We start from the raw sequence: 24,137 nt of genomic DNA on the forward strand, positions 1-24,137 counted from the left end.
TCACTGAAATTCCTTTTTTGATCATGCAGGTTTAGTCTGCCTCTAGTGGTGTGCAACACAGTCAAAACGGTGTCACAAAGACTGCAATCGTCAACAGAAATAGCTAAGAAGACCCCGAAAATGTTGCCTCTGACAACAGCTGATACTAATACTTCTGAAGTTTAATATTCCTAACCCTGTCAGTTCTCCTGCCTGAAAAATGTATACTGATGTAACCTCTCCTACTGGTCCCTAAACCCTTTTTGTATATGTGAATTTAACCATAACCAATAGTTTCTTTTTTAGTATTCTTTAAATAAATTGTTTTGCAGTCAGACAAAATAATGAAGCAATGTAAGTGTTGTTTCTAATAGCTATTAGTAGCTGCATCTATGCCTATTTACTTTTTCCTCATTTCATCCTCCCCTTTCTCTTCATAGCAACAGTTGCCTCTAGGCATCTTCTACACTATTTTTTCTAACACCAATGTTTCTATGAATTCACTGTTCATCTACCAACTGTATAATTTTTTATGGGGTTCTGAGAACCACATCTCATTACTCGTGAATTAAAAAATAAATGTTAGAAGTTCATGACAAACGTAAGTTAAGAACATTTATTGATAGAAGACACTGAATCTTTTCAGAGTGCTGCACACCTCTGCATCACTTTTCATTTACCAATATTTGAAAGTCAAAGAGTGCTCTTAGACTCAGTGCAAAACAGCAAATGCTATTAAATTTCCCAGCCATGTTAAAGATATTTATATACTTAAGATAAAACATAGAAATTGAGAGTGTGGACTGATGTAAATTATATATAACACACTGTCTTCAGAGAGCCTTCTGCAGCACATTCTACCACTAGGTGTTTGGACAGTAGCAGAAAAGATGAGCTGAAATCTGAATACATCACTAGGGCAACCTCTTGCAAAGAAAAGAAAAAATTTTCAACATGCACTTATGGACTAAACAACTCCTGAGAAAATAAATCTTGTTGTATTCCCTCTGGAACTGTTTGTAAGCTAGGCCTACCAAAGTGCAGCTTTGGCCAAAGTACCTGCTGTATGAGCAAAAAAACTGCATTCAAGAACAGCAGGACAGATGGTAATAAAAAGCATTATGGATGCTTATAGTCCATATACAATACAAGAAATCTTTGTTTTTCAGGTATACCTCTCAAAACCACAGAAAAACCTGTTTGACTAATTACATTGATTTGTCTCTACAGAAATTATAAGTGTGAATTCTTAGTGTTTAGATACTGATGTTCTGGTCACCAAGTCACTCCACTGTATTTGAACAGCATCTGTTCCAGTAATGAAGCTTAGAAGTTTGAAAAGCTATGATACAACCATTATTCTCTAACTGCCTATTTTACATGTTCCTGTACTTTGGTGGGAAAAGCCATAATAATATTTTTATTTAAATTTCCCTTCTAAGTCTATTTATTATCACAGAGAGTGTTAAAGCACTTTTATCATTAAAACACTACCTAGAAGAAGCTGTTTCCAGAAAAAAAAGCAATAAAGACATTGAATTATGTTCATTTCCTTCTCATTTCATTTTAATGCCAAAGCATATCTTGTATGCCAATACAGTATGTTTAAGCACAGCAGTCAAACAAATAATCTTGTCTCTCTCCCACATTTTTTTCCAGAATTATTTCTTGCCTATCCAAGTTTCTAAAACAGGATTTTCCTGCCTGGAAAGGTGTTAGTATTTCCCTATTGATTTTTTGCATCTGACAATTTATTATCCCCCTTCCATACCACAAACACAATGTCTGAAGAGTAGACTACAGGATTAAAAAGGCTTTTGTCTCCTTCATTTACAAGCCGAACAAAATCAGTGTGTGAGGAATGTTATGAATGTTATCATCACAAAATTAATTCACTATTTGAAAACTGTGGTTATTATAACAGATCTACATTTTCCTGTCCTGAGGAACACTTTGTACTGCATGTAATCACATACATTCCAGCTGCTGTTTGTATATGAATTCTTTACATTTGTTTCCAACCATCGATCCTTTTCTTCTCACTTTCACCACATTAAATTTCCTGTATGCATTTAGATTCTTTTTCTAACTGAGCAGTAAGCCACAACACAGTGGAATTCTTGGCTTCTGATAGTTGCCAGAAGGTGTTAGGAGGTATGCAGCCAATGCAATGCTCAGTCTGATCCATCTTTGAAAAAGGATTTTAAAATGCAAGCTGACAGTTCAGAATACAAACAAAAGCTTGAGTTTTTGACGTTACTATGACAAAAAAAAGTGTGCTAAGGAAACCAAGTACTTATTATAAAGGTGTCAAGTAGATGACCAAACGAAATGTTAGCTTTCAGGTAGCAAAGAGACTCTGTACATAGTGACATTAAAGCAGGGACAGAATTAGTAAAACCATCCGTAAGCAATATGACTCACTGAAAGACATTTGAAACCACTTACGTGACTTGCATGGGGAGGAGAGGCAAAGGAAAAGGGGAAAGAATAGAACGTATGCTGGGATTGTCCATTATCCCAATAAACAATGTGGCTTTTGTCACTGCACTTGCAAGGTGATAATTCTGCCACACAGTACAGATGGAGTAACACCACTTACAAAAAGGACCCAGTTTTTCCTTCTAAGACTAACCTAACAAAAAATTTTAAGCACCACAAAGTTGTTATTTGGTTTTATAGAATACACAATCCAGAATCCAGGCATTTCCCTTAGAGCAGCTTCTGAAATCATTGCTTCTCAGCAGCAACAAACAATGAATGACAATTTCCAGTATCAGCAAGACTCCCTGACAGCCTGCCTAAAGAGAAGTGGTGGATGCTGTGCTAACGGATAAGCTAAGCAAGCAGCAATGTTTTCGTACTTCTTGGATGCAGCAGAAAGAAGTGGAGAAGCCCTTTGTGGGGATGGAAGTTCCCATTTCCTTCCTGTGGAACTGTACAAAAAGTGTGGTGAAGACCACCAACCTAGGCATGTGGGAAGTCCAACAGAGGAAAGAAGGAGGAAGACAACGTTCACACAGATCTGTGCTGAGGCTACCCAGTGTGTAGTTGGGTGCCTTTCAGGCGAAGAAGGGAAAGGCAGAGGAAGCTCCCCACCTCCCCCTGCTCTGACACGTCAGGTTGCTATAGGTTGATATAGGTGTTGCAACCCACCACAGCAACATCTTTTGACTTGCCAAAAGTTTGGAGAGTGCTTTCAGCTATCCACATGGGATTCAGCTCATTGCTGCCCAACAATAATGAACATTCTGGAGGTTTTAATTTTGCACCAAGGCAATATGTGGAATGCATATCTCCATAACAGCACTTAAAAACCTGGCCCATTTTATTAGCAAAGTAACACTACTTTCTACCCTTTTTCATTATCTGAAAAAAAAACATTTTTATATATTTACTCTTAGTGAAAAATACAGAATAGATGTGGTTCCTGTTTAAGTAGAAATTAAGTTATTTGCTATTTAATGGAGCCATCAAGGATAAGGAATTTCTAGAATATTTTGTTTTTGTCATGGTCTGTATTATCCTACATTGAGTGGTAAGCAACCGTGCACTTTCTCTAACTGCTTTGTACAGTTTACCGGTTATCCACAAAGTCAGTGTTTGACTAAGTATGCATTTGTTTAAACAAAGCAGATAAGAAATAAATGTTTCTGTTTAATGCTTCCACTGCTTCCTCCCCATCAAATTATGAGGGAAAAGTTATTTCACTGTGACTCCTAATTTCTAACAGAAGTCAGTCTATCACCTGTCTACAGAAAGCATTAATTTGCACCTATCTGCTGAAAACATGCTTAAATGCTTAAAACAAACATGCTTGCTCTCAGGATCTTTCTTGCTCAAAGGTGGTGCTCACTTGGTCATACTCCAGAAGTGAACTTGAAAGAGAGAAGTGTCTTTTAGAAATTATTGTAAAAGATGAAAGTTCATAATCTTAACAGATTAAAATCGAGGGTTACACATATCTTTCAAGAAATTATTACAATTAAAAATATAATATCATGATAAAAACTATGATTACAGTACTAACACTGATCCTCCTCAATAAGACAGAACACCAGGCCAGAGAACTGGTTTCACAGCAACATCATAGAAAATCAGCCTCAAAGAGACCTCTGGAAGAGGTCATCTAGTCCACTTGTGTGCCTAGAGGCACAAACAAGTGTATGTTAATCATTCCTGACAGACATTTGTCCAGCTTGTTCTTGAAACCCGCAGTGACAGAGATTGCACAATCTCCCCAAGGCAAGTTTTTTTCCAATAGTCAAGAAATTCCCTCTCTTGACACTAAGAAAAGTAATGCATAGATAATTCAGAGTATAAAAGTAAATCCCCTGTAAAATTTCAGTGTGCTTAGCCACCTACTCCAGGCCGGGGGAAGAGAGGAAGCAGGGAGAAATGATGGAAATGCAATGTGCACCTTATTTAAGCCCACTTTAATGATTCTGTAGTTTAGAAATCACATGCTATATATATATATATAGCAGGTGCTGCTATAACTGAACAACAGTCACATGAAGCAAGCACCATCTAAGAAACAATATTTAATTTCTTACAGCTGTGGTTTACTCCTACAAGGCCCATGAATACACAAGGCAGTTTAGCTCCATTTTGCCTCCTCTAAGAACAAAGAATTGTGGGACACAAGTGCAAATGCAGAGGTCAACAGTTTGAGACAGAGCCACCAAGAACTATAAAGACAGCCAAGGCTGGTCTAAAATCCAGTTAGGCCTTCATGGAGACTGTTCTTTGATGAGCCAGAGCAGTGGATTAGAAAAACAGTGCCAAGGAACAGGGCCAGACACAGACCACCCAAAAAAAGCAGAAAAGACTCTGAGAGTAGGACTGGAGTTAGAAAAAGAAGTTTGGCAACTGGAGTTAGGCAAAAGGTTCAGAGTGAGGCCACCAATCCTGAAACCCTGAAAGACAGAGGACTAGAAACCCGGAAGGGCCAGGGGGACCACATACTTGTTTTGAAAGAGTTTGATAAATGATGTTCCAGGTAGAGGAAGTTTATTTTAAAAACCTCTAGCTCTGGGTACCTTTGTTAGGCATCCACAAAATAGACTGAAGACTGCGGCCACTGTACTAGTTAGACAGAGCCTCTAAGATCATTTCCTGCAAGGACTTTATTCAAAAAATTCTCCTTTGATCTATCACTTTGAAACTAACTATGGAGAGATCATGCTATATTCTCTGGATAATACCTGTAAATAAAATCTCTTATAACCTGAACAGAAGTGCAGTAGACATACGTTCAAGCAATCAACATTCACATAAAAAATGAAAGTTTCTTACTTAAAAAAAAAAATCTCCACTCACACAGAAAAGCACTAAAATGGCAAGGAGAGAGGGGAATGACACTCAACCTGCTCATCCAATTACAAAATTTTAATCTTATTGTGACTTTTCAAACAGCAAGTCACTTAAAACTTGCAATAGTTTTGTCTGTGTAACCAATTTTGTTATTAATATAGCAATAAGTCTAATGTTTTTAAGGAATTGTTTTCATGTATCAGAATGTTTTCATACAAAAGTCTCATTTCTGCTAACTTCAACTCTGCCAGTACAGAGGAAAAATTATTTTGGTAAATATCCTGTCCAAGTACTGCCATGTAACGTGTAACTGTTCAAAGTAGTACGGTACACAGGAAAAAAAACCTCAAAACATAAAAATGTTGTCAAGACTAAAAGAATCCCAAACTTTGGAGCTTTCATTACCATTTTCAAGTAAAGGACACAGTCTGTATTATGCTGCTTTGATTTTTGTCTGACATTAACTGGAGATTCAGGTCAAACAATGGAAGGAAATGTTGTGAGACCAATTCTCTGCTGGCATAACTGTATTGATTTCATTAGACTTATGTCAGCAGAAGACATAGGCTTCTGGTTCAGAGAAAAAAACCCACAACATTTACTTTTATTAAAACATTTTTTAGCCTGAGTAGTAGAGATGAGCAACAGGATCCACTACTAAATCAAACAAAGGATACAACTGGGGTTTGGTAATCTAGCCAATTCCAACTCCAATCAATTTTTTGTTGTGTTTGTGCATCACATACACAAAGTTAGTAGCAAGCAAAGCATTATAAATCTTGAAAAGAGCTTGTACAATTATTTTGTGTTGTGATACACAGACATGCCACAGTTATACCCTTCTGTTCAGAAGATGCCATGTAAAAGCAGCTTAAAACCAAAACAGAAGTGATGTACTCCTAACATTTATCCTCTATACTTTAACTGATTAAGCAGTCTTGGGAAAGAAGGAGCTGGGAAACGACCCAGTCCCTCATACTGTAATAAGATGTCCTGAAGCCTAACTTGGCCCTAGGAAGAAGGCAGGGACAAATTTGGGAGAGAGAAGAATAGAAAAGATCACTGTATCTTGGGCTACTTAAGGAACAGGTTGCTTAAAGTAGCTTGTTCTATGTAGTTCTCATACGAATGGATGGATATTCAGTAAGAGGAAAAGAGCTCTAAGGACACTCCAGGATATGCTAGCCTTAGGTTAAACTGCAGTGGCTGGGTCAGCCAGGCCTTATAAAGCTAAATGAGCTGAGGGGCAGCTAAAAGTGATCTTTTTCAGAGAAGATAATTGCAAAAATGAAACTGGGGTACTCTGCCTTAAACAGAAGGATTTCTGCACACACTGTATGTGAAACCACCTAAATGGAAGGCAGCTGGATTCAATTGCAATTGCTCCTATATTTTCAATTCCCATCTACAGTAACTGCCCTCTGTGGAGATGATGGGCAATTTTCTTGCAGTGATAGCTGTACCCCAGATCTCTTCCCAAGCACAAACTTGGTCCTGTGCTTCATTACACTTGCTGTGTTTGTGATGAGCATTATCTGTGACTTGAAACGGAAATGAAAATGAAATTAAATTCTCTCAAGTGATAGTCACTAGAAGTACCAGTCCTAAAACACTGCTTTACGGAAGTGTCTCATGTCTATTTTATGATTTTATTTACATTTCTTACTAGTTATCTGCCTACAACAGAATTTACCTGACTGCAAAGCTAACAGACTGAAAAGTCACGTGAATTTGTAATACTGCCTTCTGTAATTCTGTAATAGAAGGTCTCAACCTTATCACTAAATGTAAGACTACAACTGAACAATTTACTCATAGCCACTATTCTTTCCAGTTTAAAAACTTCTTGGGTAAGAACGAAGTCCATGCAGACTGTTAGAATAGAGGTGTCATATGTTATTAAGGCTAGCATGAATGGTTTTCTACATGTGAAGCATACAGTGATTAAAAGGTGCTGTTCTGCAACAGTTTTCAGAAGAACCACATTGCAAAATAATCTGTGGCTTTTAGTCATGGAATAGCAACTGTTCTTCAGCTCTTTGGCATAAGTTGATTCTTCTTCAAGTATGCTCATAAGAATAAATTGGTTGCCTCTTTCCATTTCAGGTCTTCCCTCTTCCTTAAGTGGAAGCACAGAACTTCTCCAGTAATCTTTCAGTGCATGGCTTTATAAGTCCAGGTTTTGAAGTACTTTCTGGCACACTGTCTACACTGTCTTGTGTAACTGCACCTGACATTGTCAACATTTTCTTTATAATCTTTTCATAACAAGTTTAAAAGGATATGAATTTCTTTCTGTTTAAAAGCCTACTATTCTGGAATAACATTAAAAAGGATTACTACTGGCTTGATAAATCAAAGTTATTGCAAAATACTCTGAATGAGCAAGTTTAGTGGCTGACTGACTATGGAATTGCCTTGCTACAGCCTCATCTCCTTGTTTATAGATGGAACAGTTTTAAGCCAGATATACAATGAATGCTTTCTTAACTCAAAGCCACTCTGATTTGAATGACACACATAGGAATCAACAATTTAGTAGTATGTAATGCAGAGAAAAGTTCTTTGGGAAGGAAATACCTGACTGTTACTTGCATGAAAAACTACTCTTAGCATCTGTACACAGATTTTTTTTTTTCCTGATAGAGCCTTAAGTGATAATCTTCATGCTATCATATTTTATATTTGCACTGTGTCTGGTGGAGACTTGGTGGATTGAGGATCCCTGAGACAGACTCAGATACTTAGGCTCTTTTCTGAGTCTCACCATAGACTGAAGATGACCAGAAGGCATGTTTTTAATCTCCGACCCTCAGCTTCCCCTCTTCAGGATCAGAAGAAAAATATACACCTTCTAGTAATTCACTGTGAGAACTGCAAAGAAATATGCTCTGTAAGAATTGGATGCTTATACTCATTATTATCCAGTGCTATACCGTAGAGATTTTCACATCATCTGAAGCGAGGCTTGCCTTCTGCTCTGAAAGGGAGGCATCTATCCTGCTTGTACACATACTGCATTAGCAGCTGATGTTAACATTAGCTTGTGGTCCCTGAGAACCCAGTAAACCCAGTGCAGAGGGAAAGAGAGATTACAGCTAAGTGCCTCCAAGATTCCCTGAAATAAACAAAGTAATTATCACATGGCTGTATGAAAAGGAAAAGAAAAGTGGTTAAGTTTCACTTTTCCCTTGAAAAATAGGTTCTTCCTGACAGAAAGGTATTTTAGACATCCAGATATGTTATTAGTTTAAAAGTAAAAGGAATTGCTCCTGGGATGAGTCAGTGATCAGATAGGTGGACTTGTAGTTGTCCACAAGTGTTTAGTTGTCTACAAATGTACAACTTAAGTATTTTTAATACTAAGTTTTTCTGTTCTTTTTTCTTTTAGTCCCCAGGACATACAGACACAGAAATAGACTGGATATGTAAGTTTACCTCTTCTTCACAGACAAGTGCCATTCATTATTCACCTCTACAAAAAAATGCCTGTATCTCTATCTGCTGAAAAGCCCTTCACACCATGCACCAGCTCTAGCTGTATCCCAGAGTTTTCGAAGTGGAAAGGAGGGGTGAGAAATGAGTCTGGGTCTTTCAGGAAGTGGAGAGAAGAGAGAGTAAGAGGTTTTCCTTATGAAGAAGGGCTTCTAGCTTTTAAGACTTAGTCTGCTTGCTATGCAAAGTTTTATCGCTTTATCAAATATACAGTTGTTTTCTGTAAGCAAAACAAGATAGTTTAATACACTTTGAATGAGGAAATATAGAGTGAAAGAAACTTTGTTACATGACAACGTACTGCTTTGCCATACATCTTCTTTACATTTCAGATGAATAAACTAAGTTAAATGATCAACAGTTAAAACTTGCTTTAAACATGTTACAAAGTTTGCATGAAGCATTTCAAATTGAAGGAAAATATCATTTCCCTCCTGTCCTAAATGAAGCACAAGTCCTCTGGAGAAATCCATATTGAAAACAAAATTAAAAGATATATGACTACACATAGGCACAAGACTTCATTAGAGTTAGAGAGTCAGAGTTAGCATTTCTTAACCTAGATTTCTTAGCCAAGCAAGCAACTTTAAAATTTAAATAACTTTCTTTTAATACATGCTTTTAAATAAACAAGAACTTACATGCAAAACAGAAAGAAAATACATAAAAGGAGTTACGTTTGTATTCAATAGCCTCCAGCTCTTCACTCTGGATCATCTAGGTTAATGTCCCAAACATTTAATATGACAGACACCACTTGATTTACAAGCCTGAACTAGAGTGGCTAATACCAGAAGACAGGGAAAAAAGCATTATTCAGAAAGGTGGATTGTAGAGGTCAGTCTAGGGAAAGAAGGATCCTCTTGCAGCTCACTCTCCATCTCTAGCACTGCCCCCAGGAACACAGTACTGTTACCAAGTGCCCCAAATAAAATATCTGCTGCTGTATGCTGCTGCCAAGGCATTAGTGTGTGACTGTAACATCTTCCAAATCATAAAGCTATTACTCAGCTCACTTCTACCAGTGTCAGAGTTGGCATTCCTGTTCACTTTCCCCATAAGAGGCCCTCAGAAGACTTTGACTGCCACTCTTCAAGCCACCGATAGGAAAAACCCTTGGATTATATCACTGCTACTATTCAAGTAGGCAGGTAGAAGAATGAAGCAAGTTTTAGGAGCTTTAGGAATGTAATTGCTGTTTAAAGAAAGGAAACAGATGCAACCATAATTGAACTTGTTTGAAGCTTTATTCTTCTTCATATGAGAATCTGATCATGCAACTACTTCAGTTGCTATTTCAGCCCCACTCCATACACATCTCCTCACAAACCTCCATCTGAAAATAGGGGCTCACTCCCTTATTAAGAAAGAAAGCTTTAGAATAGTATTTTAAAATACAATTTTTTTAAAAGAAACATATTTTTCATTCCATACTGAGATGTGGAACAAAGGTGTGGAGGAAAACACACCACACTGGAGTCTGGATACGTCTCGTCTCAGTCTAGGCTTATTATTATGAGCAGATTTTGCAAGTGGTTTGGGCCAAAAAAATCCCTTCTTTCTAGGAAAAAAAGAAGAGCTGAAAAGAACTCAAATCCCAGCTCCTTCACCTTTGCCTTATTCTTCATAGTCCTTACAGTTCCTGATGGAATTTGACTCCCGCAATATGTTGTTGCTGCACCACAATGTAAACACGATCTTCCTCTAACATACACTCTAGTCAAAACAGTGATATGTTCCAATAGCACATAGACACTGTGGGGTCTTTCATGGGCCCCACTAGTCCTTTTTAGACCTAAATTGCCATTATTCCTGGGACAGCACTACTAGCGTGATCTTTCCTCCTAAGAAAACCCATCAAAACATTTTAAATCAGAGAGATGTTGCCTGTTAGGACAAAGCAGCTGGAAACATCTATGTTAAAAGGTCTGCAGCCCAGTAACAGAAGAGGTGGATGGTTTGAAGCTCCTTTACAGTACCAGCTATCAACAATAAAACTTTAAATAGGCATAGAATATCTTACCAGTCCAGTCAGCTCATCTCACAAAGGTTGTCATAAGAACACTTAGTAAAATGCATCCACTGATGAAGTAGATAAGATCATTAATACACTCTTCTGAAACATTAAGTATACCTGTTATTATCTATCATCCATTTCTTTCTCATATCAATGAAAATGAAACACAAGTGTTCACAAATGGGCTCAGTTTGTGAAAGCAGTTTTGACATAAAGGGCATGCTTTCAAAATAAAAAGAAAGATCTCAGTTCATTAGCAGCCCATGAATAACAAATTTTCAAACACATTTCAGAACACTTAATTACATTGCCAAAACTTGCACAAAGGTTTGCTTTTTCACTGCAACAGATAAGCTTGTCACCCTAATCTAAAGAAGGGCAAAAAGTGAAAGAGATGCTGCTCCCATCCCTGCTTTGTGTGTTCGTGATGGCCTAGGGGGCCTGCATTCCAGTTTCCATCGATGTTACAAAAAGCTTCTCCTTCCACCTATTCGTTGTATTCACTTTCAGTTTTTAAATTAGCACATATTTCCTATGAGTATTATCTGCATATGAGTGCTTTAGTTTGAAAGACCCCAAGGACTAAAGGTGCTCAAATGGACATTCAGGTATATAAAAACAAAGTATTTAATAAGACACTTTTGAAATGCCTCCCTTCCAGTACTCGCTGTTACAGTGCCTCTCTCTGAGCTTCCTCCTCATGTCTCCTCGCTTGTCACAGTCATGAACGGACACGCTGCATTCGGAACTACAGCACTTGCAAGGGTAACAAAGGCTGCTTAAATTTAACTAGCTCAGGTACCAAGAACATAAAGCTAAGAATAATACAGGATTTAGCTTGTGTTTTGTAATCCTGCCTGGGACCACATACACTTACCAAGGTAACTAGTCTACACTGTGGTCTATGCTATCACAATTTCACTCCTACAACAATGTGGGGGACCTGTTTTGAAATTAACACATATGCTATTTTCACACCTACAAATCTCTGATCCAGGAGGAAATGTCACTTGAAGCCAAGTTCAAAAATCCAGACTAAGGCAAAGCAAATCAGAGAGGAACTGTAACTTTCATTTTTATCAGTAGCCTCCTGTCTTATTTTTAATTTGGTCATTTTAGGAGGCTGTGTCTCATATGATCCCATGTCCCACAGCCGAATCTTGTCAGATATGGTCTCTGATAAAGGTTTAGACCCGTTCTGTCTAAATACAGCACTTTGAATTTCACTCCATATCAAATGGCAATCAATGAAGGTCAAAGACTGGCTTTTCTACGTGCAAGAAATGTTGCTCAACAAAAAATCAGGATTTCAGACCTCACCTCAATATGAGTACAAGGGTATGGTTGTTACAGAACTTCCAACTCAAATAACATAGCTCAGTCTAAGAAAGATTGCATTTTTCATGCAAAGAACAGACCTCGGCTCAAAAGATTCTCAAAATGCCATTCTTAATTATCTAACTATCTTCCACCTGCTAGGTAGGAGCATACATCTAATGAACTTACATGGATGCATAACTACATATTACAACAATGCTGTAATTTGGATTTATCTTGTATTTCTACATCTACTCCTTATCAATTCAATTTTTCACTTGTTTTCTCAGCATAAGTTAGCTTATATCCTGAAACCTTACAGAGTTGAAAATAATTGCACTGATATTTTTCTTTTGATATTTTTCTGTTCATATAACTATGATGACACTTCTGGCTGCAAAAACCTACAACAAACACTGCCATTAAATTTTCGACCTAGCCTTAAAGTAGGTATGGCACTTACAGCACCTATAGCTTTAAAGAGACAGAAAAATCTGTCACTGGCATCAACAGAGGCAATGAAATTCCCATAGCAATGGATTATGGCAGTAGTAAATCATGCAGTATTACTATTATGGAGGAACTGCAAAAACTATTGCAGTTTTGAAGGGGAGAAATTATTTATAAATTCTTAATAACTATGGAAAAATAATCAATACAGTTGTAAGAAAAAAGAGCCATTTTCTTACTTTGCACTGGGGTTTTTTGCTGTCACAGGATTGTGTCTGCCCCTTGTTCTCATTAACTATGAGAAGCAAAATCATACCATCTCATGCTCCAGTTGACAGCTTCTGCGATCCATTCTCTGGGAAGACCTAGAGCGCTCACTTTGTGGCACTTCGACTGAAATAACAGTGACCACTTCAGTTGGCCATGAAAGTCTAAGTTTAGTCTCCTTCTTCAATCTTCTTTAATCACAGGCACATAAAAAGGTTAATTAAAGAAAAAAAGTCACTCAAATATCACTCCATATTTTCCTATATACTGCAAAAGCACATAAAAATAGGTATCGAGTGGCTCTTTGATACATATTACTGCTGCATTGCATTTTTCTCTGCACATAATGCAGATTTCACTACTGCTAAGAAAGCACTGAGGCAATACAAAACTGCCTGAAGTCAAAACTACTATTTGCAAATAAACAGCAACAAGTAAATTGTTTTCCCTGAATGAAGCATAAATCCTTTGGGATTTTGATTCAGCATATTGCAGTCATCCTTCTCGTCGCTCATCTCTTCCTTGAAGACCAGCAACAAATGACAAACTAAAGATATCACCAATGTTGCAAACAGAATTACAGTACTGGGACTTTGCTCTTCTTTCCTCTACACTCCATGAAAAATATAGAGCAGGCAGAAGAAAAGGCCACTGAGGAAGACAGTGCACTCAGTGACTCACACTACAGTACCTCATTTCTCTCATCTGCTTTGTTATTAACTCCAGGAGAAATCACCTATTGCTTTATCAATCCCAGTGAGATAAAATGCAAAAAAAAAAAAAGAAAAAAAAATAATTCTCTCCAAAGCATCTGGAAATGTTATGAAAGGGAAATACAGCAGACAAATCTCAAAAGAGAGTGAAAGCACTGAGACATTCAAAACTGCTTTTCTTCTTTATTAGTTATAGCATAATCTCTTTTTTGTTGTTTATATAAGGTGATGAGAAAAAGCAAATCATAAACAGATGGGCATTTCTTCTATCCTGCAGGCCTTCCCTCTTCAGAATATGGCTATCCAGCTACTGGTCCAGAAGGTGGATCTGACGGAGAAAGTGCCTTGAAGATAATGAACTGCCTATTCAGCAACTAAGTGTTTTGTTTAGCTTGGGATGGGAGAGGGAAATGGAGGTATGTATGGATTGACTGACAGGGAAACACAGTTATCTTTGGCACTAGTGACACAAACAACTGGCTGTCCAACTCGGAATACCACCCTCACCGGTGATTAGACATCAGTCACTTGGAAAAGACATCATTCTGGCAGGTTGGAAAGTAGCTTGTTTGAAGCAGCATTAATCTCAGATACCACAGCTCTCTAGAGGAATATTCAGTTAGCATCTAGAAGTTCTGCATGTGGTACTACTGTGCAGTTATTGTTATTGTGCTCATCCAGAGGGACTACCAGTGAAATAGGGCAATAAATATCCAATTAAAAATAGCAAAAAAAAAAAAAAAAAAAAAAAAAAAAAAAAGAAAGAAAGGAAGAAAAAAGAAAAAGAAAGAAAAGAAAACAGGAATGGAACTGTAGTAATACATTTTGGCTCTTCACCTAAAGGAAATACAGTTTCATCATGGAGTCAAAAGACTTCCTCAAGGTTACAAAGAGAGGAAAGTATGTGGCATATGGGCAATCAGCTTGGTGGCTTAACATTAAGAAACATCAGAAGACATGTTTCACTGAATGGTCAGTCACAGTCAACACAGATTTTTCTTTCTACTAAAATATATGTGATTTGCCTAAGAAGAGCGATGAAAGAAAGAAGCATACAAGATATTTCTGGATGCATAAGTGATAGATTCACAGAGAGTGCTGTGAATGAATGTAATAGCAATATTGCACTGCAAATATATATATCAGTGCAAATATTTAAAAATATATACCAGTGCAAAGTTTGCTCTCCGAATAGGAAAACAAGATAGTGAAATTCTCCATCCCTGGCATACATACAAGAACTGATGTATTAAAACTGAAGTACTGAAAACATTTCTCTGATCTGCCATACAAGACTACAGCATTAAAAGAAAAAGAAAGGCTGTCATGTTCATCTTTCAGGATCAGTATATACTGATGCCAACCATGTGACAGGGCAGTACTTCTGCAACTTTGCCTTTTTTCTTTCTTTTGGCTTAGTCATGCATCACAAGGACCATTTTCCTGCCAGATATAGGCCCAATTGCCTTTTCTACTCTCCCCTCCTCCTATATATATACAACTGACTAAAATTAACTGTTAACAAGTTAACTGACTAAAAATGTGGGGGGAAAAAAAGGAAGAGGGCTGAGAGTACAGCTAGGAGTTCCACAGTTCCAGTCTAGATCCGGCTACTCAGCCTTGAAGAAGTTATCTGAGGCTTGCTTTCCTGAAATACTGAGCAACCCTGAACTCCCAAATATTCATCTGGGCTTTCAGTAATGTTAACAAAAAAACAAGCCAAACAAGCAAAACCTTAGGCCCTTAACAGCTGTTTCCCTCCCCATAACTTTGTACTGAAATTTATAGTACTTTTTTTTTTCCAGTGGAGTAAATTTAAATTATTTGACATCTCAGTGGTATCATAGCTTCAGTACTTCAGAAGAAAAGCTGACAACTAGAAAAATTGTTTTTTAAAATCAGTTAATCAGTTAATGTTCACATCTTTGAGCTGCTGCATGAAGTGCTACACAAATTCTAAAAATTATTGTTAGACGTCTCTCAGTTTTCTTTATCCTACCAGAACCCCTTCCCACCAAAGCACTGACAAAACTTTCGGTCACTGCTCATGACATTAACAGGGAAATTAAGCAGAGATAAAACTTTATAATACTTGAATTTGTAGTAGAATATTAAAATCAGGGAAGCTTTCAAAAAATTGCCCCAGCAGCAATCACCAAAGTTATTGAAATCAGAACACCAAACAGAAAATTCACCTTTGGGACAAGAAAGCACTGAAGTGACCAGTGGACCTCTAATACAACTTACGCAACTAGACTTACATTGCTCACTAGAGAGCCCACAGATCAGTTTCTCCACAAAACTCCAGAGTCATAGGCGCCAAATACAAATATTTTTCTTATAATCCCATTCTTGATCTTTTCATGTTATTATTGGACTTCTTATTCTTAGCTACATTGTTGCTAAAATAAGTTGCTCTTTTTTCCTACAAAATTTGCCAAACCCACTGCTGGAATGCATTTGTATTATCCTCTTTCTAGCAGAATTCCTGTAATATTCCCATTGACCTAATTGCAGTTTTTGGCCTGAAAAGATGACACGTTTGTGTGAATCTGGTAAAGCTGTTTAGGCAGGGACACCAGAAATAAAGTACCGTTATGGCCGCTTTCATCGAGCTCCAGGCTGAATCCCCTTAGGAATGTGATGGCATTTCTTCTCCCTGCTCTTTTCTAAAATGCTATTCTACAGCTGCTTACAAAAAATCCAAAATCTGACAAAAATAGTCTAGAAACTTAAGTAAAGACAGCTGGAATGATGAAAGAGTGATAATGTGTAGATGCAAACCAAGTGACGTGTTCCAGCAACTGGAAGGGAATAAGCTCTGTCCCACAATAGTCAATAGACAGATCTCTGAAACCACAATGCAATTAGACTATTTTAAGTCTCTGAATAGCATTATCTCTACTTGGAGAAAAATAGAGTTTTCTTATTTATACACCCTCATAGGAAACCCTCCATGTGATACCTGTTGCAGCAGGCCTTCCTCTTCATGGCAGGAGAAGAAAAAAATTACAAGAAAAATCTGATTGTTCAGAGCTAGTTTACAGCCTTGATAAATACTGCATGCTATTATTATGTGAGCAGTCGAAATGCAGCAATAGTACATGAGAAAAGCAAGCAGAATTGGGTCACTGAATTGTATTCAAAGCACAGTTTGCAGAGCCTCCAACCAAAAGCATCTCCTAGTTTCGCCCTTTCTGCAGATGAAGCTCACTTTGGGCAGAGTCCCATCTTTTGGCACAGGCAGTGCCTTGACTTGTATTCTTTGACCTGGTGAAGTCCTTGGATGTGCCAACAAACCCATTTAGAGTCATGGTTCAGGAACACATGTATAACCATGTCTCTGCTATAGCAGTGTGCTGTATTCCCAACCTATTTCTGGTTATAACACATACTCTTGATTTTCTAAAGCTTCAGTTACCATAGGACGCTATTAGCCATCAGCAATGAAGGCATGGAGATGCCAGGACCCTGCCTGCTTGAGGACATTAGAAAAGTCTCTCAGTTTCTGTGGCTTCCTTACCTGCGCAGGTCTTCCCATCATAGATCTCACACACCCAGTCATGGCACTCACACAGCGGACCATAGTATTTGCCGGACTCAGTCACTTCGCAGACGCAGACTCCACAGTCGCATCTGCCTCTGTCGCTGCACGGCTTTCCCCCTGGGACACGGCACCTGAGCTCTGACTCAGCCTGGGACAGCAGGCACAAGGAAGGACTACCCAAACTGCTCCTGCGGAGGACAGCAAAGAGAACAAGCTGCGGTCAAAGCCAGGTGCTGCAGCTCACAACCCATGAGAGCTTGGCTTGCTGAAACCACCCCTGCTGCCAAGGCTTTAGCCATTCCACAGAAAATTGTTTTTAATGCCACAGGTTTATTTAGGGCTGTGAAGGTACTACTTGTCTCAAATCACCCAATTTTCTTCCCTTTCATCAGAAATCTCATTGACATCTGTGGGAAAGCCTATGTTGTATTTTAATTACTTTGCAAAACTACTAAGGCTCATCCTCTTTTTCATTATGCATATCTGGGTATATATGCATATACACGTATAGTTTGATTATGAAACATTTTGATATGAATTATTCTGATAGGTTTAGAAAAGAGACACGTGTATCCTGACTTGTAGGTAGTGTAACTGGAATGTATGATACCAAAAAGCAAAGCAATAGCTGATTCCAATACAATACATTTTCCAAAGTAATCCTTTTGCATTCTTCTCGCTGTCAGATATATAGGTTTTATGCCTTCATCAGAACAGGAAAGGGAAATAATCATCGATTGTCATGTAATGAAAATCTGCGATTTTCACTGTGGCTGCAGTTTGACTAAATTCAGCAGAATCCAGGTGCTAATGTGAACATTTGCAGCTCTGCCATGCAACCGTGCCATGCACTGGAACACATAGATCAGGATATGCAGAACACACACAGGGAAAATCACATGTCGTCTTATCAGGGTCTGTGATGTAGGATAACAGAATAAAGGATTGGTCAAGGTTGGGTTCCAAAAATAGGTGTTCACAATGCGAGGGAATACTGAGGGTCCAGATTACTAATACTCGCATTTCTCTGACACCAGATTTTGTGGGCTTTGGAGGAAAAGAGCTGCTGGCTCTAAGAGCAGACAGGTGTTGGCAACAGTGGAGGGAAAGAGCAATGGGAAAGTGTGCTTCACTGTGCCGTTGCACCAAAACGCGGGAACACACAAGATTTTGTGGTTAGACTCCTGCTCTACTTAAGCAGCAGAATTTCAAGGTTTGGGCATAAAGAGTATCCCCGCTTTTCACCTTTCCCCCTTCACTGCATTAAAGATCCACACCTGAGACACGAAATACATCTCTGCAAAAAAACTGCAGTTCGCATGAGACCTATTGAGGCTCTCAGCGGCACAAAACACCTTGTCTCCGTGCGACTTTTGAGCAGGCAGAAGAACAGCTCGCAAACCACTCCACTGCTCCCTCCTCAGCCCCACCTCTGCGCTCCTGGCAACTGGCTGAGCGATTGCAACCCCCCCGGCAGCTTCGGAGCCGCACTTACCGCAGGGCCAGGGGGGCGGCCGACAGCACAGCTGGCAGCAGGCAGGGCAGCGAGGTGGCCAGCAGCACCACCAGCCCCGGCAGCCCCTGGGCATGCATGGTCCGAGGCACGCTGAGCCGCGCCGCACCTGGAACGCTCCCACAGCAGACCCACGGACGGACAGACAGACGGACCCGCTGGGTGTGCAGAGAGCTCCTAGCCGGGCGAGCCCGGCTCCAGGGTTGCTCCCCCCGTGCTGCAGTGGCTCTGATTAGCTGCCTGAGAGCTGGATTTGGGCAGCGCTCTGGGAGGGAGGCCGGTGCCAAACCCCGAAGTTTACAGTCTAGGCAGGGAAGTAATTAGAAACAGTTGCGCAGCCAGATGGTTTATTTTGATGTTTTAAAAGTGGCCTGTTCACAGATGTGAGCGAACTGTCTCATTCTCCAAGTGCAGGCACCGTAAATATTTGAGGTATGTGTATCCCCATGTCCTTTGACGGATGGCTGTTTGGGATAATCTGCGTAACGTGGCTGGGGAAACGTGCATTGGTGAGGAGAGAGGACTGGTGCTCCCCAGCTGCCTCTGGCTGAGCTGCAGCATCCCGGGACGCGCCTGCCTGGCTGCTGGGAGACCTCCCTCCCGCCTGTGCAGGTACCTCCCTCACCTCCTTTCCCACGGTTACCTGCTGGAAGCATTGCACTGTGCGACCCCGGAGGCTGCCAGCCTGCGCCACGTTGAGTGACTGCAAATTAAAAAATATTATGAGTTAGCTGTTTCCTAATGCCTCATTAAAACACTTCATCATACAAGTGGGAGATTTTGCAAGTGCCTTAAGATTAGGCTAAAATGAGGGAGACTGTCTCTGAGTGAAATTTGGCAGGAATGGGCATGTCCATTTCTTTATGCTGTGCAAAAGTTGCAACCCTTTTTGACCCCAGTGGCTCCCCCCGGGGAACTGCTGATTGCCCAATACGTCTCTGGGATGGAAAGTTCTTAAAGAAACTAAACTTCCGTCTCAAAAGATGGCATGGTATAGGTGTCGCAGTCTGCACACACACATCTGCATTTTTGAAGCAGGCAGCTGCTAGAGCAGACTTACACTGGCTCCAGAGCCCATACTGTGATTACAGCCCTTAGCAGCTTTTTCAAAATGAGTAACTTCTTGGTTTTATTTTCATATTAGATATCTGGTATACCACAGATTATATCGTTGTAGAAAACATTTTAAGATTCAGTTAAAACTTCTATGACTCAGATGCTGCCTTTCCCAAAAGTGTAGTTAGCTGTCTTACATTTAACATTGTGAACTCAAATGTACAATTTGAGTTCAGCTAGCAATTCCCTTGGAACTTCCTGCAAACAATGCATCAAATTTTGACTTTGCTCTGCTGGTCTTACGGATGGCAAAGGAACCCTTGAAGCCGTTTTCAGTCAAGTACCTATTCTATTAAAATATAAACTTTCAGTGAAACACAAAAGAGGAGATTGTAAAAATCTCTTCTAGCATATTGGTAAATAAACTTTTAATATAATTTGATATATATATATATTTTATACATACTCCTTGATGATAAACAGGTTAAAAACAAACATAACTCCAAATGACACAGGACTGCTGACTTATTTTAATAGATTATCTTGAAGTGGAGAAGTGTAGAACTTCACTCATAGTATACTATCCTCTATATGACTCATAATTTTGTCCTAAAACATGAGTAAGGGGAATTAGGGGGAAAAAAATCTTACAGCTCTGTATGTAGCTGTTGCATATTATATACTAATTTTTAACAAGTGTTGTCACATTTTACAGTATATATCACGTTGAAAACATACTACAGAATTTTCTCATGCAATGCAGCTGGTACAGATCTTGTATTAAGACTGATCTGTTGGCTTCAGTTTTGCACATGCTTATAGTTGTGCTAGCCTCATGCATTTGACTGACAGATCCAGTGAAAAGGTAAGTAATGTTGGCAGGCTCAAAGCCTTTATTTTGAGGATGCTTGAATTTTGAATTTTGCTTAATGCAGCACTGTGTGTTCCATCTGTGTGATTTTTTTTCAAATTTATATAAAAAAAATTAAACCCTTTAGATTCAAAAAGGGAGCACATTTAAGAACAATGTAATTTTCAAAAATTGTACTGCTAGAAGTCTGGAGTTAGAGAAGAATAAATAGAAAGACCTGAATTTGAAACAACAGTAATTCCCTTTTGGCACTCGATTTATCTTTAATTCAAACACTAAAATGCTGCCACCTGTTCTTTGTCTTTTTTCCTGTGCAGACTGGTGGTGATAGGTGTTCATAAGAAAGACCTTCAAGCATTCTGGAAACTATAACTTCAAATATACATGGAGAAAACATCTATCATGATTTGTTGACCTTATCACTCCCTTATTTTTTATTTATTTACATCTGTGAAGGTTTTAAGTGACATGCACATTTTGGCTCTGGACCTTTTAAATTTGGAGAAGGCATAGCTACACAGCCCAAGGGTGGAGTACTTAAAATGTGCACCCAGAGCTTAAGCTTTGTAATTGCTTTCATATGTACATGCCTCTAATACAATATTTGGATGCTTCCTCACTGTGGCTTAATCTCTGCTCAGAGCTACAATTTAATCATTTAAGCCTAGGATGTTTGTGTGTATATGAATGTGTATATATATATATATATACTTATATATACACGCTAGATGTGGGCTAAGTGGCTCCCAAACGGACTGTAAAGCCAGTTTAAAAGGAGTCAGTCTCACTCTAGATAAGAATCTGACACCCTGTCTTGAGGACTGCTTACTTCATTTTAGCCATCCCTGCACATAATCCCAAAGAGCTCTATACAAATTAGAGTGTTCCTAAAATGCTACTTTTCCTACCTAGCGGAGTTTCAGATTAAGGCTTCAGACACGTAGGTGTTCACTTTTTTTGTGTGAAAATAAAGTTGCAAGACCTGGGACCAGGCCAGGTAATTCACAGGCAGTGGATTTTTAGGGGCAAGCAATATCTTAACTTTAATTGTGCCAGAATTATGTATTAAAGCAAATTAAAATAACATTAAACTGTAAGAAAGGTAAGAAAAAAACATAAGAAACTTTTTTACTGTTAGGGTGATCAAACAGACACTGGAACAGGTTGCCCAGCGATGTTGCAAAGTCTCTGTCCTTGGAGATGTTGAAAATCTGACTCGGCACAGTCCTGGCCAACTTGCTCTAGCTGTCCTTGCTTGAATGGGGGAGCTGGACTAGAGGATATCCAGAGGTGCCTGCCAACCCCAACTATTCTGTGACTGTACGATTACATACTCTGCTGCCAAGCAACATTTCATTTGGTGTGGAGAGACAGATGGTCTCTTCCTACTACTCTTGTTATGGCCTCTTAGTGGCCATTTTAATTTTGCTGTCACTTAAATGAAGCCATTGGGTTTGCAAACCAAAGTGCATGTTATTTTTAAGGCTGATTATTTAATAAAACAGGACAAGGCAAAATGCATATCCAGTGAATAGTATCAGTTTAAAAAATAACTGGAGACCACCAAAATCTGTCAAATAATCCTTCCGTGTTCTCCTTCATGGAAACCATTACAGTAACACCATCAGTTTGTATCACTGGAGGGATTGCCGAACCATTCACTTACATAGCAATTTTATAAAATTAACCAGAATTTGAAAATCCCAAAGATCCCACAAGTTATTATTTCTCCATAAAATGTGGAATGAGGAGACTTGGAAACTTAGTGTTTTTTTCATCACTTCTGTTACTGAGAAACAATCACTAAACTAGATTACTGTACAGATCTAAACTGTAACAAACTATCTCAACATCTGTGGACCAAAACACTTGATGGAGGCAACTAAAATCTCTCTAAACGAGATAGCTCAGAAATGCATACAACTGTTTAGGTTTACTACCATGCTAGTTGATGGCAGCCTTGGAGCCAAACAAGAGTCAGGATATACCAGACTTGTGCAGAACAGAAAACCTCGTGTACATTTTGCTGACGTGACATGGAATCTGGGACAGCTGATGGTACCACACATGGAACAGAAATAGAGTTTGGAGTTACAAGATCAAGGCTGGAACAAGACTAAAACTGAGCTGGCCTGAATGTAGCTGGCCTGAATGGTAGTGAATATAAGCTATCCAAACAGTTCATGGGCTAACATTAATCAAGATGTTACTGTTTTATACTATAGCATACTTATATATACTATACTAATACCTATAACTACATAGCTATATAGATAGATGCACACTTACTAGGATATAATATATACTATCATATACTATACAGTATAGTGTGTGTGTATATATATATATATATATATATATCTACACACACGCTATAGTGTTGTTGAAGAAGCCAATCAGGGAAAGTAAATGAGCATGTCATTTTTCAACATAAACTATCATCCTGTGATCAAACTCATCTTACTTTTCAAAGTGGCATTGTTGCTTGCTCCTGGGAACCTGACAAAATCTAAAATAGTGGCAAATACACTAAAATAATGAATTTTAATGATTTTCATATTTTGTAACTTAGCTACTAGAATGAGTAATGCTAGACTTCAAATAATGAAAGATCATTCTTGTCTTTATGACTGAAGAGTTGTTCCTAAGGATGGTAAATTTAAAAATGTGTATTACGAGCTTTTTAGAGATAAAATAGCAATAACTCAGGTTTAACGTTTAAGTTGAACATAAGGACATCAGATTCTCCAGGCAACAGCAACCGTTCTGCTACAGTTTCAAGGCTCTGTCTTGCTCTGGGACCTGCTGCTTGTTATTAAACCAAAAACAAAAGAGAGAGACAGAAATAAAGAGAAAGGATGGAGGGGGAGACCATTATTGTCTCTCTTCAGAGTACTATTTCACACTTCTGTATGTTTAATGCTAGCTCTTTAAGTCAGTGGGAGTTTTCTAAATCAGAATAAACCCTAAATGGCCCTAAATATTAAACAGGGACTTTAAGTGACTGATAGACTCGTTACAAAATGATTTCAGCAGTTTTATAAGCATCCAAATTTTATACTTTATACTCACATACATGATGTATGCAACTTAAGTTCTAAAATGTTCATAATTGCTTTTCATGTGACAGACATGAAAGTAAATTTGTCGCAAAATGATGAATCGAGAAATGGCTTTTTTTGCAAACAATGGACCTTTGCTGTCTGCATAATTCTTTAAATGAAAGACACTACTATTTTTCTTGATGCACAGGCAGATACGTCAAGGCATCAATAGGTAAACCCTTTATGCGGCATTAGCACCATCTGATGCAAACTGTACTAATGGACAGATATCAAATGAGAATCAAACCTTTTGCTCAGAGTGTTGCTCTCTCAATAGCCTACAGTTGATAGAAGCTCAAGTGTAGGCAAGGAAGGCAGAATTTAACACAGTGCATGATGACATGCTGCCATTTAAAAGTAGAAATATGAATGTAAGGAAATATATATTATATAACAATATCTTATTATATAACAATATCTATGTAACAAAATGAATCCCGTTTTATTTGGCACTCATTAAAAATGCACCTGGAGCACTGCATCCAACTTAGG

At 38.6% G+C, this 24,137-nt stretch overlaps 1 protein-coding gene across 2 annotated transcripts in view; it reads right to left on the bottom strand.

Annotated features, from left to right (window-relative positions):
- The window catches only part of ITGBL1 (integrin subunit beta like 1), a 151,350-nt gene that overhangs the window by 125,161 nt on the left and 2,052 nt on the right, over positions 1–24,137 (bottom strand). Inside the window, exons 2-3 of one of the 2 annotated variants that reach the window (XM_026121617.2) lie at positions 19,258–19,317; positions 17,078–17,289 (exon numbers count right to left, since the gene is read on the bottom strand). In XM_026121617.2, the coding sequence (XP_025977402.1) occupies positions 17,078–17,289; positions 19,258–19,317 (272 nt within the window). Of the gene's footprint in view, positions 1–17,077; positions 17,290–18,596; positions 18,859–19,257; positions 19,318–24,137 lie in introns of those variants that run through there. The other variant, XM_026121618.2, reaches the window with a different exon arrangement.

This window comes from Dromaius novaehollandiae, chromosome 1, assembly GCF_036370855.1.
Source record: "Dromaius novaehollandiae isolate bDroNov1 chromosome 1, bDroNov1.hap1, whole genome shotgun sequence".
NCBI classification, from domain to species: domain Eukaryota; kingdom Metazoa; phylum Chordata; class Aves; order Casuariiformes; family Dromaiidae; genus Dromaius; species Dromaius novaehollandiae.